This window comes from Puma concolor, chromosome C2, assembly GCF_028749965.1.
Source record: "Puma concolor isolate L17-30 chromosome C2, mPumCon1.1.hap2, whole genome shotgun sequence".
In the NCBI taxonomy this organism is placed as follows: domain Eukaryota; kingdom Metazoa; phylum Chordata; class Mammalia; order Carnivora; family Felidae; genus Puma; species Puma concolor.
Window position 1 is genome coordinate 101775469 of NC_141675.1, and position 18510 is coordinate 101793978.

Here is an 18510-nt window from a genome sequence, read left to right on the forward strand (position 1 = left end):
GCACTTAATGGGCAACGGCCTCCCAGAAAGTGGACAAGATCCTGGTGTCGTAATGGGGTCTTGTTTCCCTCTGTCCTCACCTGTGTGGCTCCCTCTTACTGCTTGCTCATTCTTAGACTGTCAGCAGCTCTAACACCCAGATCTGTTTTCCCTGTGAGCTGTTTGTGGAACAAGCACAAGTCCAAACATAGCTTGTGAAAATCCCAGACTGTACTGTAGGCTTGTAATCTCCTTATTTTTTTCTAGAAACTTGCCTGATATTAAAGGTTCACTTACCATATGGTTTTCTAAAGGGATGTGGTGCCATTTTTAGGGTCCTCTCCAGCTAAGGTAAAAACTCAGGGACTCTCACCTTCTAAATGATGATGAGGGCCACTGAGAGTCCCATGACTGGACATTGGGAATCAGAGCCTTATTGTTCCATAAGATTCCAGGAAGGAAGGAAGAAAGGGAGGAAGGAAGGAAGGAAGAAAGGAAGGAAGGAAGGAAGGAAGGAAGGAAGGAAGGAAGGAAGGAAAAAGAGAGAGAGAGGAAGGAAGGTAGGAAGGAAGGAAGGAAGGAAAAGAAGAAGGAAAGAAAGAAAGAAAGAAAGAAAGAAAGAAAGAAAGAAAGGAAGGAAGAAAGAAAAGAAAAGAAGGGAGGGAGGTCAGAGGGAAGGAGGGAGAGGAAGAAGCTCTAATACCTAATCTTAAACACACATACACCCATACATTTGAAATGAAGCTTAAGAAGGTCAAAGAATCCACAGATTCAGGCTTTGCAAAACCACAATTAAATAAAGAGCAACAATCAAAATCTGCAAACAGACACCAGAACCATCCTGCCGAATGGTAATGTGTGTTTTTAGATTATGGTGTCTGTTTTACATGGCTCTTATGATTTTCACTTCTCTTCCTTTTCAGGCATTTTAACCCCAGCTACTTTTGTTTCCTATCTTTCATGTTAGGTAGTTCTCTTTATACATTTTTTCACTTAACTTTTGTCAAACATAATAAAGGTAGAGAGTGATGAGGACAAGACCCATGGAGATGAAGGGGTTAAAGCAGAAAGCCCGGGTATAAAAGAGAGACATATGTGGTTCATGGAAAGACCGAACTGTTGAATAAACTCTGGGGTTTTCATGTATCTCTCTTGTGCCTTCTTTTGCTACATCATCAGAGTAGGCTATTCAGGGCCAGGGTCTGTGGGCTGAGGGCTCTTTGGGCCGGCATCTTTTATTCGAATACTGTGTCTGTTACAAGAAGGGGCCCTGAGGTTTCAGCTAAAGACTCCTTTTCCATCGCAGCTGAGGAGGCGAGGCTGCATGCCATGCTGGCGCCCTGGTGAAGCCTTGCCCCCAGAATGCACAAGAATATGACATCCACAGGAGTAATACTCTCTTTGGATATTGCTGGCATGTCTAAACCTGAGAAGTGTCATGGTTAGAATAATTTGGGAGCTTTTTGATTTTTCAGGAAAACCAAATTAACCATAAACTTCATTGCTCTAGTAAGGCTGGAAAACATAACTCATAACTGACCAAATCCCTATTACTTTAACTCCAAGGGCTGCTGGTGGAGTGAATATGTAGTACATAGTAGGCATGCAATAAATGCAGGTTGAATTGGTTAATCTCTAAGAAATGAAGGGTAGGGCTGGAAGTTACCATACCCAATACTTATGGTTGCCAGATGGTAGGTACTTTACATGTGTTCTCTCATTTGATCTTTATATCACTCTTGGGAGGTTGAGATCGTTGTCCATGTTCACTGATGAGGAAGCTAAGGAACTGAGGTCCCAGGGGTCAGAGTTAATAAGCGATAGGGGAGAATTCAGACCCAGGTCTATCAGATTCCACAATCTATGTTCTGTTTTTTCATTATCACATACTGTCTCCCAAAATCAATCACATAGGAGATTTATGAATATATCTTCAGATGAAACAGTGGATGAAAGGGAGCAGGTGAATGATAAATAATGGGAAGGAAAGAAATATTCCTGAGACATCTATTATGTTCAATATACTCCATTACTATGCATAAATTTAATTCCCCTAAGAGTCCCATGAAATATTAATCCTGATCCCAGTTTTAGATGACTTAGTTGAGACTCATGGAAGTTAACTATTGGATGAAGATATGTAGCCAAGAAATGGTTGAATTAGGATTTGATATTAGTTCTGTCTGCCACTGAATCATGGTCTCCTTTCATTATATCATCCTACCTGGTTATGGGCATGCTAAATTCTCATCCCAGCTCTGCCTTTTATTAGTGATTCAGCCAGTTGTGTAGACTCTTCAGGCCACCATTTCTCATCCGTAAAATTATGGATGCCCCACCTATTTCAGAGCACCACTCAATAAAAGCATGTGGAAGGACTTTGAAGAGTTAAGAAGCTATTAAAAATACAATGGGAACTCTAAGAATATTAGAGTAAGAAATTACTAACGTTTGGCAAAATGTTAAAAGATCCACAGACAAGCCGTGTCCTGTCGCTGGTTAAATAGAGTTGGTGAGAGATTATTTACTAATTCCCCAGGAAGGAAGGTTCTCTGACTGTCCTAGTCAGCACCTAGGTAAACATGGGTAAAGAAGAAGAAATGTGATAACATGTAAGAGAAAGTCCTTTTTTTTTTCAAACTGGAATTCTTGGATCCAATCTTACGGTTCTGTATCTTGATTGAGTCCTTATTACCTGTAAACATTGGCATAAAGAACCAACAGGAAAACCTTATAAGAAACAAAAATACCTGCCAAACGTGCCATTAGACTGTTAGTTTTATTCAAACTATTGAAATGATGTCCACTAATAAAATTGGAGTTAATTGTGGAAGAACAAAAAAACTTAAACTTTTTTTCATATACTCGGGACTATATAACAGCAATTATCTAAGAGACTAATACATAAAATCAACAAAAGACACAAATATATGCCCATCTAAAACCATCCCACAGAGTTTGAGCTATGATTTGTATATAGCTGTCAAATTAAATGACTTATATTTAGGATCATTTATAAATGATCTTATATATAGGATCAGAAATCATAAGTTATGTAGTGTTCTCAGGATTAGAAGAAATTAGAATAGGAGTATAATTTTCCCTCATCTCATGTAGCAGAAAATGTTTGAGAGTTCACAAGAATATTTATTTTATTTGGGATTTCGAAAAGCTTGAATTAAGTCAAAATGCCCCGAGACAACTGATTAACACACATAGTAGTAATAACAATAAAACAACAGTAATAATGTTTACTGAGCACCTAATATATGCCATAGAGCATACTAAGAACTTTTCATACGGTATTTCATTGAATTCTTAAGAACAACAACAATATGCAGATGTTCTTATCCTCTTCATATAGATAGAAAAAGATAGAAAAGGATGTGAAGTAATTTGCCCAAGGTCACAGCCAACAAGAAGAGCTGGCAAGTGAGCCCAGATCCCAGTGACTCAAGGCTGGGAATCACCTACAAGAAACTGAAGTCAAACAGCCCTACTCTACTTTCCTTTTTCACCTGCCCTTTCTCCTACCGCCTAAGAAATAGGCAGGGTTCTGAAGGAGTATAGAAGGGCACCTCTCCTCTTGTTACTTCAAACCAAAGACTATAAGAAGGGCCGGTACAGGAAGTGGATTAGAATGAATTCAATGCCAGCTGAACAAAAGCCTCATTCTAACACTAAGATTCACACTGCTTTCTGTTCTATTTTTCCTTCCCTAGCTTCTCCAATTTTCACTAAAGAGAAGTTTAAACTATTGAGATGATTCTTCCAGAAAATTTAAGGACTAAGGATTACAGATCGTATGTTCTGAGAGCCCTAAGTCAGAAAGTAAGGATTTCCACTTGGCTCTAGAATCAACTCAGCTTCTCTTCTTCCTCACTAGCAATTAATTGGCTGAGGGCCAAGGAATAAGGTCCTTTGAGAAGATATTCTGACAATGATGTAACCAAACACACCTTGGCATATTACACTATAGATTTTCAAAGGCTTTAATGTGACTCACCTCTCCCAAGACATCCGTAGAGTTATTTTCCATAATCATGGGGATTTCTGGCTTAGCTTAAAGGCAAATAAAACACAGTTAGTGTCACTGAATACCATCTTACCTGGCCACTAGTGTGTGTGTGTGTGTGTGTGTGTGTGTGTGTGTGTGTGTGTTCATCATTCATCAAATATTAATTCAACATCCACTATGTGCCCAGCTGTATGCTAAAGGCCTACGAAACAAAGGTGGACAAATCAACTTCACTGTCCTTAAGAAACTGACATTTTCATGGAAAATACAGATTTTAGAATACATCGGAGGATATTTCAGTGACTTTGACGTCCTGTTAGACTGTAAGTGCCCTGAAGCCTATTTTCATTCATCCCTCCATCTCTAGAACTTACCAGTGACCAGCACAAAGTAGACATTGAGTACATTACGTTGAACCAAAGTGGCTTCAAGTCAGTGCTTGAGTGCAGCAGACAAGGCTGTCTGTGAACCACTGGAGAAATAGTAAGCCTGTCACAGGCTGTCAGTGTCTGTTACATCTAGACGCATTTGCCTCTACTTGCTGAAGGCCTTTTGTTGGGCATACCTGTGACCCTCTCTTAGGGATTTATTGGGCCTATGGGAGCTCACTCAGTCCACAAGCAGGGCAAACTGGACGTCTAGTGAGCTAATGGCTATAACAGATAGGGAGTTTCTGGAGAATACCCCAACTTCCTTGCCTCTCCCAGAGTTCTGGGAGAACTCTGATGTGTATTGCCCCAGAGTTCCCTGGTGGGAATGAGCTCTGAGCCCACACTGGTAACTGGCATGTTCACGTATATTTCATTATCTTCCTTCCCTCCCTTGGCTTTCTGACTCCTCTTCTGATGCTTCCTTCCAATAAATTCCTTCAATAAATACTCCTCAAATAAATTAATTTAACTCAAATCCTTATCTCAGTGTTTTCTTTTGGGGAACCCAAACCAAGACAGACCCGAAAACACTAATGCGAGGAGGGGTATTCTGGCCATTCTGAGCTCATATCAGCAACAGATACCATTGGAATGAAGGACCTGAAAGAAAGAACAGTTACTGAAAGTTGCAGGGGTGCTACAGAGACATTCCTTTTGAGGCTCAGGACAATCAGGTTTAAGGGCTTAGAAGGGGGCAGGAGCGAACTTGGGATAGCAGGTGATGCCCTGCTAAGGAAAGTAAAGTCAAGAAGATCAGTGAGAGGAGAGCAAGAAGTAGCAAAGGAGCCAGGGAAGCTTCTGGCCCCTGCACTGTTAGAGAGGGAGGTGTTATTCAGGACGAAGAAATAAAGTGGATTTAGGGCAACCACGCTGCAGTGGGTCTGTGCTACACTTGGGTATTTATTTTGAAGTTTCAAGTTTTTATTTTTGGTTTGTCCTATTTGAGGAATCACCGAGGACTGCTGAGTGGTTTCTGAATAAGACATGTATTATACTTCCATGCCAGGGCCACTAGGATATATACTTCGTGGCACACACAAAGAGTCTAAGGACTGGATGAGCCAGGCCAAGCACAGCCTGGCTGGCCCATTTGCTAAAGGGGAAAGAGAAGAAGCAGGGAAAATCGAATGAACAGGCAGGCAGAATCTCCTATTTTTAAGCATCCACTGAGAGGAGATCAAAGAAGAAACAGAGACGTAGAGACAGAGAGGTGTAGACACAGACAGGGTGATAAGAGTAAGATGTGAAAGAGGAAAAAGCATTCTAGACTAAGACAGAGGTCTCTGCCACAGAGAGAGAGAGGGTGTGGTTTAAGTGTTGACAAGGCAGTTAGATCAAGTTGGGGTGCAATAACCCTTGGTCAAACCGGACATGGTTTGCCCAGCTTAGAATCGACACGTGTTTTCACATCCTGGAGAGCTGCCTTCATTGATTTGCCTAAAGTCAGGCCAGATGAGTCAGTTTTGTGTTTGTTCGAAGACAGTCACGCCCCAGTAAGTGAGCTGACAGCGATATCGATGAAAGAAATGAACAGGCTTTCCCACCTCTTCACAGAGCACTGTTCAGGCTCCATAAGCAACATGATCATTAGGGGTGATCAGTTATCTCCTAGCCCATCCACAAGGAGAGATGGAAAGAGAGGGAGGGAAGGAAAGGGAGCCAGAGAGAGAGGGAGACATAAGAACTACAAGAGACTTCCAACTACATAAATCTCGGCTGTAGCTGCCTCCATCTTTACGAACTACAGTCTGTGTATTTCCCTCAAAATACTGAATTCTTGGGGCGCCTGGGTGGCGCAGTCGGTTAAGCGTCCAACTTCAGCCAGGTCACGATCTCGCGGTCCTGGAGTTCAAGCCCCGCGTCAGGCTCTGGGCTGATGGCTCGGAGCCTGGAGCCTGTTTCCGATTCTGTGTCTCCCTCTCTCTCTGCCCCTCCCCCGTTCATGCTCTGTCTCTCTCTGTCCCGAAAATAAATAAACGTTGAAAAAAAAATTAAAAAAAAAAATACTGAATTCTCTGATCTCTATTAATAATGCCGTAAGATTCTAAGTGAAAACAAAGATTATTCATTTGTCTGGTCATTCAGAGAACTGAGGGAAAATCTAGTAGCTGGTGTGCTCAGGTTTTGTGAGGTTATTTTCTCTCCAGTTCCCTCATTTGCAAAAACAATTAATGGCTCATCCACATCACTGCTTTTCTCTTTGCCTTCACTTAAAAACGACTTGGTAAAAAAACACAGTTCTTGGGGACAAAGATGAAAACGATCCAAAGCCAGGGGTTTGGATTTTATATTTACTAATATTGCCTGGCCTCACTGAGCAAAATAGAATTTTCACATTTTCTGCAAATTTGCTCCCTGCAGAGCCTGTGAAAACTGAGTGGGCCATCGTGGATATTTCCGCTCCACACTTCAGTGGATGCAGGGACAGAGGGCCATCCTGCAGGCTCCTTCACTGAGGAGCTGGCCCTGCTGGGGGTGGGGGGACTCCTGCAGTTTCTCTGGAGCTGTGTTTATCGTTTTCCTTTTCTCACACTGTCCCTATTCTGCCTCACTCCAGCAAGCAACCAAGACAATTAGACAACTCGGTAATTAGATTTTGGCAGTTATAATTAAAGAGATTCCCAGTATTCTCAGGAAACATTAAAGTTGTAAATAAGGAGTAGTCACCAGGAGCCTGGCCACTCTATGGCTTTCAGTGTGATTTTATTCTATTAACTCAATCCTCATTCTTTAACTCCCTACCCTTATCCTCACCCCTAACGTGAATGCCAGTATCAAGGTCAACAGAGCTCTAGAATAGCTACCCTGCGGGGCTGCTCTCCAGAGACCAGGCCCCTTTCTCTGTAGGAGAGAACAAGGCAGGAAAAATGGACAGGAGGACGTCAGGTAGTCCGGAGAACAGAAGCTCTTACCAAAAACCTTGACTGTGGTGGAGCTCCTCAAGGTTTTACCAGGTCTGACCATAACGTGGCAGGAGAACTTCCGGCCATCATCGTGGATTTGGATTGGAGAGAGGCAGAGTTTATAGTCTGTACCTAGCTTGACTCTGTCTTTAAATAGTGTGGAGTTGCTGATGGAGTGACCTTGGGTGATACATGCTTCCTGAGTTCCATTATCTTCCTGCTGAAAGAAATATTCCCGGTTACTCGGCACTCAATCGCGTCAGCTCCAGACTAGATGTTCGCATGCATTCATTCATTTATATCTTGTAAAAAATACAGGTGATGGATGAAGAAGTGAAATTAAGAGATATTTGCTATGTTACTAGAGAAAAGATCATTACATGACTTTCAATGACTAGAGTCACCCTCTCCTAACAAGAATAGAAACTTGATGTTCCTCTGACTAGAACTTCCCCTTCATAACTTTCCATAAGGTGCGTATCAGCAGTGGGATTTGGAGGGCACAGCACTGGGGGCTAATGAAAGATCATAATTCTTATTTCAAGTTCAAGAATCTATTTTTTTAAGTTTATTTTGAGAGAGAAAGCACACAGGTGGGAAAGGGACAGAGAGAGAGAGAGAGAGAGAGAGAGAGAGAGAGAGAGAATCCCAAGCAGGCTTTGCACTGCTAGTGCAGAGTCTGATGTGGGGTTTGAACACATAAACCGTGAGATCATGACCTGAGCTGAAGTCAAGAGCCGGACGATTAACTGACTGAACCACCCAGGTGCCCCAAAGTTCAAGAATCCTAATGCTAAGATGTGCTGTATCCGTTTTGCTAATTAAATCTTCATCTGGACCGGATGATTATGGTTGTCCTCCCTTCCACCTTTCCTTTGGAAAAGGTCTCATTCTAGCTCGCCGTGGGGCCAGGACCAGGATGAAGTAAAGAGGCTCTTAGCACTCACTCTCAGGGCCCTATCAGTGCAGGGTGGGTATCTGAAAGTAAGTGCCTTCTTAAATTTTGTGCCCTGGGCACTTTCTTGCCTCCTTCCCTCTGACTAGTCATGGTCCTTGCCCTTCTCTTTTTTATTTCTATGCTACCTTCATAGAGGACACATAAAGGGTAGACTCTAAATATTAATCAAAATTCCACAAATCAGAGTTTATTTGAAGCACTTGATTCTTCTATTCCATATCGGTTCTTGCATTTATGAAGGAAAGCTCCTATTCTTCTTGCCATACCCAGAATTTCCATGGACAAGATCGCTGGGCAATCATCGTGCTGGTCAGTGTCGGTAAGTGTGCTAAGGGCTGGTGACGAGGGGACTCTTGAGGGGCACAAGGGTAGAGGAAGGGTTATGATCTCATTCTTCTATAAATAACTGAATATTCTCAGTTGAGTTGCTTTGAAAACATTCTGACACACCAAGTTTCTCCTCTGCAGATTCTACCTCAGTTGTTCTGGGATGAAACTCAGGCTGTAACATTTTTTAAAAGGTCCTCATGGGGCGCCTGGGTGGCTTGGTCGGTTAAGCGTCCGACTTCGGCTCAGGTCATGATCTCACGGTCCGTGAGTTCGAGCCACACGTCGGGCTCTGTGCTGACAGCTCAGAGCTTGGAGCCTGTTTCAGATTCTGTGTCTCCCTCTCTCTCTGCTCCTCCCCTGTTCATGCTCTGTCTCTCTCTGTCTCAAAAATAAATAAATGTTTAAAAAAAAAATTATAAAAAAAAAAAATCCTCAAAGGATCCAGGTCTGAGAACCACTGGTCTAACTCTAAACAACAGATTAATCAATCATTATGTGCAGAGATCAGGGGGAAACGGAGAGAACTGAGATGAACAGCAATGCATTTGGTGGAGAAGTCACGAAATAATGAAAACAAAGATCCGTCCCTTGGAACCTCTGGTTTAAATCTGTCAAAAAAAACCCCCACCACTATACATATTCAGAGTAGAAGAAACAGAAGCTAGGAGAGTTAGAGAATTCAAGTATGATCTGGGAGCAGAAACAGCGGAAACATGAAGGCAGACTTTCTTTAAATAGTTTATATAAATATTTCCAGAATATACTTAGTAGAAACTCTTACGTAAGACACCATTCTTTAGGTGACATGGGCTAAGACTGCTATCAGCTTTACATACAGATACATAGACAGTACTGTTTGTAAACAGTGATGCCCTGCTCGAGACTTACCCTGAAACAATGTGCATACCTTTGACCCCACAATAAGAAAGGATCTAGGAGTCTGTGCTACTATCTTCCTAGTGAAGAAGCATATAGAAAATTAAAAGGAGACAGCTTACATTCTGGAGACAGGGCCCAAAAAGGAGCCCTCTGCATTGGGTGGTGACAGAAGAAAATGGACGCGGTTCACTCAATGGCTGCAGATCTGGAGGCCAATAATTAAGGAAGCAGGCTCCCCCTGCAGGTCTGCACACTGAGCTAACTTCTATAGCTCTTGCTTCACTCACAGGTTCTCTTTTTGTGAGGATCTTCAGAGCTCAAAATGCTTTTTGGCCACTTAGTAAATGTCTCCCCATTGGAAACATTTCCATCTGTTACTTTGTAGTGGGAAGAAAGGCAGTCAGAAGCTGAGGTTGGAAACTCGGGAGACAAAAGCTGTTTTTCCATTATTGTGTTGCTGGGTGTGGCCGGCCAGGGTAGTTTAACTGCTGGAGGAGTTATAAAGGGGGCCCAGGCAAGAACCTGCAGGGAATGGCTGCCTTCACCCAGCAAATGAGAGAGGAGGTGAGGGAAAAAGGAGCCCAGGCAGACAATGAAATGTCTGGAGCTGGAAGAGGGGAAACTAATACTAATAATATGCTACAGCCACTATTAAAGTTTTATATTCTTATTAATCATAGCTTAAATTTATTTAGCACACACTATGCTTTAGACATTGTGCAAAGTTCTTTCGAGTCTTTTTTTTTTTTTTTTGATGTTTATTTTGGAGAGAGAGAGAGATAGAGCCCAAGCAGGGGAGGGGCAAAGAGAAAGGGAGACAAAGAATCCGAAGCAGGCTCCAGGCTCTGATCTGTCAGCACAGAGCCTGATGTGGGGCTCCAACTCGCAAACGGTGAGATCATGACCTGAGCTGAAGTCGGACGCTTAACCGACTGAGCGACCCAGGTGCCCCTTTTGAGTCTTATTTATTCCTATGACAATCTGGAATAAACTAAGGTTGAGTAATTTGCTCAAAGGTCAAACAAAGCAAGAAGGTGCTTAAGTCAGGGCATCAAAAAGCAGAGATGCCTAGGTCCAGGGAAGTTAAATCTCAGAGACAACACGTACTAATAAAAGCCAAACAATCACAAAACAATAAAAAGAACTTTTTGTTTTGTTTTGTTTTTTCGTTTCTGAGTATGTGGAATGAAAAATTTAAAAGAAATTCCGGGAAGCCAGAGGCCTTTATATACATTGTAGATTACAGAGGTGTGGACAATTTGTTGAGTGAAGAAGCTGTTTCATAATATAGTGATCTGCCTTTGGTGATAGGGGTCAGAGAGTATACCTCTGATCTTACCTAATAATGATCTTGGGTAACCTTGTCTGCTGAAAACATACTGGTAAGAGGTCTTGTACAGAATCTTTATTCTTGCCTGGTTTTTTTTTTTTTTTTTCCTTCTTTTCTTGTTTTTCAAAGAAAAAAATGGATAATGTGTAAAGGTGTTTTTTGTTTGTTTGTTTGTTTGTTTTTTGTTTTTTGAGAGAGACAGAGACAGGGCAAGCAGGGAAGGGCCAGACGGAGAGGGAGAGAGAATCCCAAGCGCACTCTGCGCAGGCAGCTTGAACCCACAAAACCATGAGATCATGACCTGAGCTGAAACAAGAGTTGGACGCTTAACTGTCTGAGCCACCCAGGCACCCTTCCCCCTGCCTTTTTAAAACGTTTTGTTAATTTAGATAACTTTAAAAAATATTAATAGGGGGCGCCTGGGTGGCGCAGTCGGTTAAGCGTCCGACTTCAGCCAGGTCACGATCTCGCGGTCCGTGAGTTCGAGCCCCGCGTCGGGCTCTGGGCTGATGGCTCGGAGCCTGGAGCCTGTTTCCGATTCTGTGTCTCCCTCTCTCTCTGCCCCTCCCCCGTTCATGCTCTGTCTCTCTCTGTCCCCAAAAAAAAAAAAAAAAAAAAAAAAAGTTTAAAAAAATATTAATAAATATTTCGTTTTTTAAATTTTTTTTGATGTTTATTTTTGAGAGAGAGAGAGAGACACAGTGTGAGCATGGGAGGGGCAGAGAGAGGGGGAAACACAGAATCCGAAGCAGGCTCCAGGCTCTGAGCTGTCAGCACAGAGCCCCACACGGGGCTCGAACTCACGAACCACAAGATCATGACCTGAGCTGAAGTCGGATGCTTAACTGACTGTGCCACCCAGGCACCCCTAAAATATTAATAAATATTTCTAAAACCCAATGGGATTCTCACTTTGGAGGAGCCATATGATTTAATGAAGAGTACAGACTGAATTAGCATACATACAGTATACCATGCTTGTCCTGACCCTCAAGTAATACTCAAGTAATAGTAGATACTCAAGTAATACAGACTGTCTTCCGGCCTCACTGATGATCAGTCTGTACTTCATGAGCATCCACTATCTGCAAGGCTAAACTGAAGCATTATAGAGAGCCATAAAATGGATCCTTTAAAGATTATCTTGTAATACGTACTGAGTATAGGTACTATGCTAAGCTGTTTAGTTGTATTATTTACAACCTCACAATACCAGCATAAAGTCAATACTATAATCATCCCCTTTTACAGATGAAGGAAGTAAAACTTAGTTTAGGCCACATATCCAAAGTCGTACTGAATTCTGAGACAAAAGGAAAAACGTGTGCACCTGTAGGCACTTCTCAAATATTCTCCCATATTTTGACCAAGTGGAAAAATTAACTAAAAAAATCTACAATTAAAAAAAATGTTTTATGACCGTGTAAAGTTGTGGCCATGGGGGACATGATGCCATGAAGTCCCAGAAACCACAGGCAAATTGGAAAATACTACTCCTTGGACAGCATACCAGGGTCTCAAAACCGACAAACAACGGCTTATGCTTATTTGAGATTTTCATATTTTATTCATCATGCATTTTCTCTAAGTTTTGATTTTATTTATTTACTTAAAAATTATTTTAATGTTTATTTTTGAGAGAGAGACAGACAGAGCATGAGTGGGGAAGGAGCAGAGAGAGAAGAGGGACAGAATCCGAAGCAGGCTCCAGGCTCTGAGCTATCAGCACAGAGCCCAATGTGGGGCTCAAACCCATGAATCATGAGATCGTGACCTGAGCCGAAGTCAGACACTTAACCAACTGAGCCACCCAGGTGCCCCTCTAAGTTTTGATTTTCAAAAATATTTCATTAAAATATGTACCTTAATTACTGATTTTGAGGGGCAGTCCCTTAAAATTTGCATCTAAGGAGAGGACCTTGCTCACCTCACTCTAATCCTAGCTCCTACGTCACACAGCTAGTAAATGGCAAGAGCCAGGATTTTTAAAACAATTTCCTTCCAAAAGTCATGCTGTTAATGACTGCGATATTCAGCCTCATAAGAGTAGTAGAACAAACAGTCCTTGCCTTTTCTGCTTATAGTCTATTTGAGAAGAACAAATGCACGAGAAAAAAAAAATCAGGACCCACAGAAGAGAAATAAATGGATAATTACATTTTGGACAGGAGTTGGGCAAAATAATTAGGATGATGAGGGTTGGGCAGGGTAGTACTGAACCATGAAAAACTCTTCCTGTGTCCCTCCATGACCTTAATAACAAGCCTTAAAATAATTTGTGGGTGCTTTCCTGTTTTTGTACTATAATCAGAATTTCCAATGCAGAAAAGAGGCATTGGTACTATTTGATTTAGTGATATTACCTCATCTCTGGGCTGGCCTGAGCTCCAGGTCAGACCGATCTGTGAGGACCATACCACATGGCAGGCATTGAGCTATAGTATAGAGCTCATTCGATAAATTCTGTTAATTTTATCGATTGTTACTTCTTTATCTCCAAACTGCTTCTTATCTTCACACTTCCTCCATTTATTTTCCATCCAGTCAGTGCTGTCAAAGCAGGCTGCTTGCAAAGCTCCCCACGTCCACTTTTGTAGAGCACCAGAACAATATTTTTCCTGTCATTGCAATTGGTTGTCAGTTCTTTGTGGGTTGGCTACCACTTTATTTCTGATTATGGTGAAGACAATTGGGGTCAGCAGCTATCAGGTAGAAAGTGACAGTTTCATTTTCTGAATAGCAAGGCTTCCCACAGGCGTGGAAAGCTGACATTGTTTATAATGCCAGTCCGCTTTTTGTTTAAACATAAAACATTGCAAATACTAAAGAAGAGTATATTGAAAAGATGCATTTATAGAGATGTAAAGAAACATAAGCATCTAGGTTTTAGTCATATGCTTTTATCACTAACATTGAACTATTTGAACCTGATAGAGTCCTCTCCTTTTTTTCCTGATGTTTAGGAGAAAAATCATGGGTCTCTCCTTCTTCACAAACTTTAGAAACAAACACTCCCTCAGCACCTCTCTACACCCCCACTACCAACTTGTACTCACGGGTCCCAGATCTTGGTATAGTATACGTCTGAGGTTTTCTGGCCAACTGTTCTTTAATTATCCAGCTCAAATATAATCTAAGAAGTTTTCCAGGTCCATTTGCTCAGAATCAAACCGTTCTCCCTCTATGCTGCCATTTTTTTACATTTTTACTGAAGCTGTATTTCATAGCAGGAAATATATTTGATGTCGTTTTGTATCCCTGCAGGACCTAACACTCAAAACAGATTCACAGATGTTTGCAGGATTGAATTGAAATTTACACTGTAGGAAATCAGGGTGATACTTTGGAATGAAAACAGAATATTAGACTCTATTTAGAAGCTCCCGGAATAAGCCTGAAGGATTTCCCAGATGACTATACACTTGTGCCCCAGGACATAAACTGGAAAAACTGCTACTTGTCCCTTATCTACCAACTGCATTCCCACTAAACATAAACATCCTATGACTTCTTATTCATCATCCCATCATATACGGAAACCCTCAGTGCCCGCTGACAGATTAACCCTTTGTGTTTATTTGATGACCACTCATCAAATGCTACATCATGCTACATCAATGTTGGATACGCTATTTGCATCTGATGCCTTTCTACTTCAGTCTACTCACCACCCTGGAATGTAACTTCTCCAAATGCTAAGAAACCACTGCACGGACACATTGAACACAGCCATTGCATGGGGTCAGGTACACAGAGAAAATCATTTTTTAAATGATAACTGAGAATCCCAATGATAACCCTTGTCATGAGGGTCCTAACAGAATTAATTAGATTTTATAAAATTCCACACAGAAGACATGACTTTTGTTTTTCAGTGACCTCGACTACAATAATCGTAGTTTATAAAATCGTTTCCAGGGCTTAGTGCAGCCTCTGAAGTGGGAGCATTTTGCAGCTTCCTGGAGCGACTGAGTTCAGTCCAGTAGGTTCCTACACTCTTTACTTTGTCTTCACCACCTGCACTCTTGAACCTTTTTCTAAATTCCACATTATAGCACGTTTTAAAAAACAATTGTCTTATTAGGACTATTATTGCTCATTTAACAAAAGATTAAAAGATGATTATTGCTCATTTAATAAGAGATTAAATACTGGGGGTTGGGGGGGTGGTATTTATGTCCTCTGCAGACCTGTCACAGTCATGACTTGAAAAGCTGTCCTAATATGAGGACATTAGATGATTTCATATCAGGCTTGCTGAACCCCACAGCTGCCAACACTGTGGAGCACAGATGTAAACTAGAGGAGTAAATAGATTTTGACATTTAAAGAGGGAATGCACAGTAGGAATTTCATCAGCACATTTGCCAATACAATGTTCCCTTTGAAGAGAGATTTCTTCAAATCAAAAAGATCCCTCAAGTTGTCTGCATCATGGTGCATCCTTCAAAGTGACAGCATGGCTTGAGGTTCTAGAAGTTTAAGATCGCCTCGCTGTGTGACCTTAGGTGCCCTCTCTCTGTCCCTCATTTATCCTGAAGGTCCTGGCAGGATGCAGAGATAAGGTCTGCATAGTCTTCTCCATTTCTTTGAAGGAAACTGCTAGATAGAAGTTGTCTTCTCAGTTATCTGGTGATTGGTACGTAATGAGCTGCTCATTAACCATTTGAACAGCCAGCGTGAATTTAGTGACCATCAGTTTAATAGGAGTCCAATGAATAGGACTATGAGGGGAAGGGACAAAGAGAAACAGATGCGTTCAATTATTTATTCTCTATTGAGGGCCTGTGTTCTAAGTACTAATTAGATGCTACGGAGTTTTGAAATGAGGGGCACAGCTTTTTGCTCTGGAGAAGCTCAGTTGACACTTGCTTGGAAAAACAGATGACCCACCCTTTAGGTAAGATAAGAACACTATAGATCAACTTACTTGCCAGCATAAATCTCTACAGTCAAGCTTTGTTAAAGTATATTATTATTGATTGCGATTCAACTTGATTGTTCCCATTGGTAGTGAATTTGTGATAATTACAGTGGAATTCTTGCCCACTTGCGGGAAACAGGAATAGCGCAAGCAAGGTGTAGATAGTATACTTCCATTGCTGTAACGTTTAGTATAGCCAGTTCCTGCCCTCTTGAGACCATTTCCACTTTTCAACTTTTTTCTGCGATTGTTTGTTAAGAACAATTGAATTCTACTAATGATATGTGTAATGGTAGGAAGACTTGCATTTTAGAAACCAAACCTTATAAAGGGAGGAAAAAAGTGTTTGCTGATGGATGACAAAGAGACGCTGTAGCTGTCAGAAGAGTTTGAGAAAGTTATTTCCGAACATTTTTTTCTTTTCATCCTGACTATTCAAAAAATATCTGGACAGTGAAAGCTCGCCCGTAGTTTGCATTTTGAGGCCTCCTTGCAAGTCTATTATTTTGGGTTTGGCACATCCTCAGAGAAATCTTTGTATAGGAAGGGTCTAGTTTCCAAGATAGTCCATAAAAATTTAGGTAACTTATAATATGCATTATCATTTATGCAGATACAGTATTTTATAAATTGTATCAGCCATTACATCCATGGAGATCTAGGAGTTGTGCAAAAATTTTTAAAACCTGTGTTTGATGACAATCTAAAAATTAATCATATTCTGGATCATCTAAAGAAATACCCGATTAGGTGATTCTCAAAACTGTGTTTATGGTTATCTTTATTTTATTTTTTGTGTGTATTTGTTTTTGAGAAAGAGTATGATTGGGGAGGGGCAGAGAGACGCATGCGCATGCACACCCACACCCACACAGAGGATCCAAGCAGGCTTTCTGACAGCAGAAAGCCCGATGGGAGGTTCGAACTCATGAACCATGAGATCATGACCTGAGCTGATGCTCAACTGACTGAGCCACCCAGGTACCCCTTCTGCCTATATCTTATAAGCATTAGAGTTTGTCTTTCCCGATCTAAAGAAATGCTGTGTATTCCCCAGGATGCAGCAGCAAGGGTTCTAGGAAAAGGGGTTTCTCCCTCTGTACGTGTTGTTTATAAAACAAGTATTTGTGAGAAGGGGTTTCTGCTGGATGTGGCTCCTCTCCAGGGCACCATCATACTCCTTCCTCTCTGTAATCATGGTTTGGTATATAGCTTGAAATAGAAACTAACCTTTAGGAACTAATTTTTAAATTACTGTATTCATAGACCTGGAGGCTTGCTGAGTTAGAAGGAATCTTATGCCCTCCCTTCCCTCCCCCGCCAGTCCCCCACCTTCCACATAATGCCTGCTTTTCCTCCTGTGTGCTTCCTTCCCTATTATTACTTGTTATTCATTTTTATTTCATTAATATTTAAAGATCATTGCAGTTATTCACTGAAAAGGGCAACACTTACCACCAACCATGCAAAGGTGAACTCAGACGAAATTTCTGAGGAGATATTTTGAAAGCATGGTATTTCCAGAGTCTGATTTATCTGTACTTCTATTAAATGGCTGCTTCTCCGTTCATCCTGTGTAACTATAACAAAACATAGGTGGCAAAGACATGAACATGCGATTGGTTTCTGAAATGCTTTTTTATGAGAGAAACAGGAACAGTTTTACTATAGAGATTTATCCACCCTCAGGGCACACCTATGACAAGGCAAAACCCCACTAAGGTCCTCATTGTCTAAAAGGCAAAATAGAACCACTGAGAGTCACTGAAAATTTGCAGGAAACTACTCTTAAAGGATCCAACTCACAATCTGAAATGTTCCTCTGCTTTAGCCCCAAAGTTTGTGCTTTAGGTTTCAGATCATACTTTCTTGATCAGTCAGAATGTAAAACTTTATAACCTAACCTCGAACTGTCTTTTTAAACATCCGAATAGATTTAATTTTTTTGAGAGATGTTTTCGATCCATGGCAAAATGGAGTGAAAAGTACAGAGAGTTGCCATTGTCCCCCATGCGTGCACAATGTTCCCAGCTATTAGCACCCTTAACCACAGTGGTACATTTGCGACAACTGATAAAACTACATTGAGATATCATGATCACCCCCAAGTCTATAGTTTACTTACATTAGAATTCACTCTTGGAGTTGTACATTCTATGGGTTTTGATGACTGTCTAATGACAAGTTTTTACCATAGTAGTGTCACACAGAATAGTTTCACTGCCCTAAAATTCCTCTGTGCTCCACCTATTCATCCCTCCTTCCTGCCAAACTCTGACATCCACTGATCTTTTTACCGCCTTCATGTCTAGCTGTCCTTTTAGACCTTATAAACCTTCCTCCAAAGAGAGGATGATATAGAAAAATACACGAGGAAACTCTAAAGAAGCATTGTTAATGGATTTTCATTTTTAATGTAATTTGAGATAAATGTCAGTTTCATAGCCTCTCTTTGGGAAAGTGTAGACACATTTGTAACTAAACTACAGTAAGATCAAAAAACAATTGATAAATGGAAAGAACTCTATCATACTAATATCCTGAAAATCTTATTGTTTCCATGTCTATACAAATCTTGTTTATATGTATATGTTTTCTCATACTTTGCAATCCTCTTAACTAATAAACGTTACTTAAAAAAATGTTTTGCATGATTGTATTTTTACTTCAAATGTTTTGCATGATTCTTAAACAATTTGTAGCTAAAATTTTCAGAGGCTTTATGTCATTCTGTCACTTATATACAACATCATTTGTT

At 41.0% G+C, this 18510-nt stretch overlaps 1 protein-coding gene across 6 annotated transcripts in view; it reads right to left on the minus strand.

The window, feature by feature from the left end:
- CD96 (CD96 molecule) overlaps window positions 1-18510 on the minus strand; it is a 96666-nt gene that overhangs the window by 58536 nt on the left and 19620 nt on the right. For all 6 annotated transcript variants that reach the window (XM_086675489.1, XM_086675490.1, XM_086675493.1 and 3 more), the window contains 3 exons: window positions 17208-17332; window positions 7341-7551; window positions 3986-4041 (listed from right to left, as the gene is read on the minus strand). In XM_086675489.1, the coding sequence (XP_086531615.1) occupies window positions 3986-4041; window positions 7341-7551; window positions 17208-17332 (392 nt within the window). The remainder of the gene's footprint in view (window positions 1-3985; window positions 4042-7340; window positions 7552-17207; window positions 17333-18510) is intronic.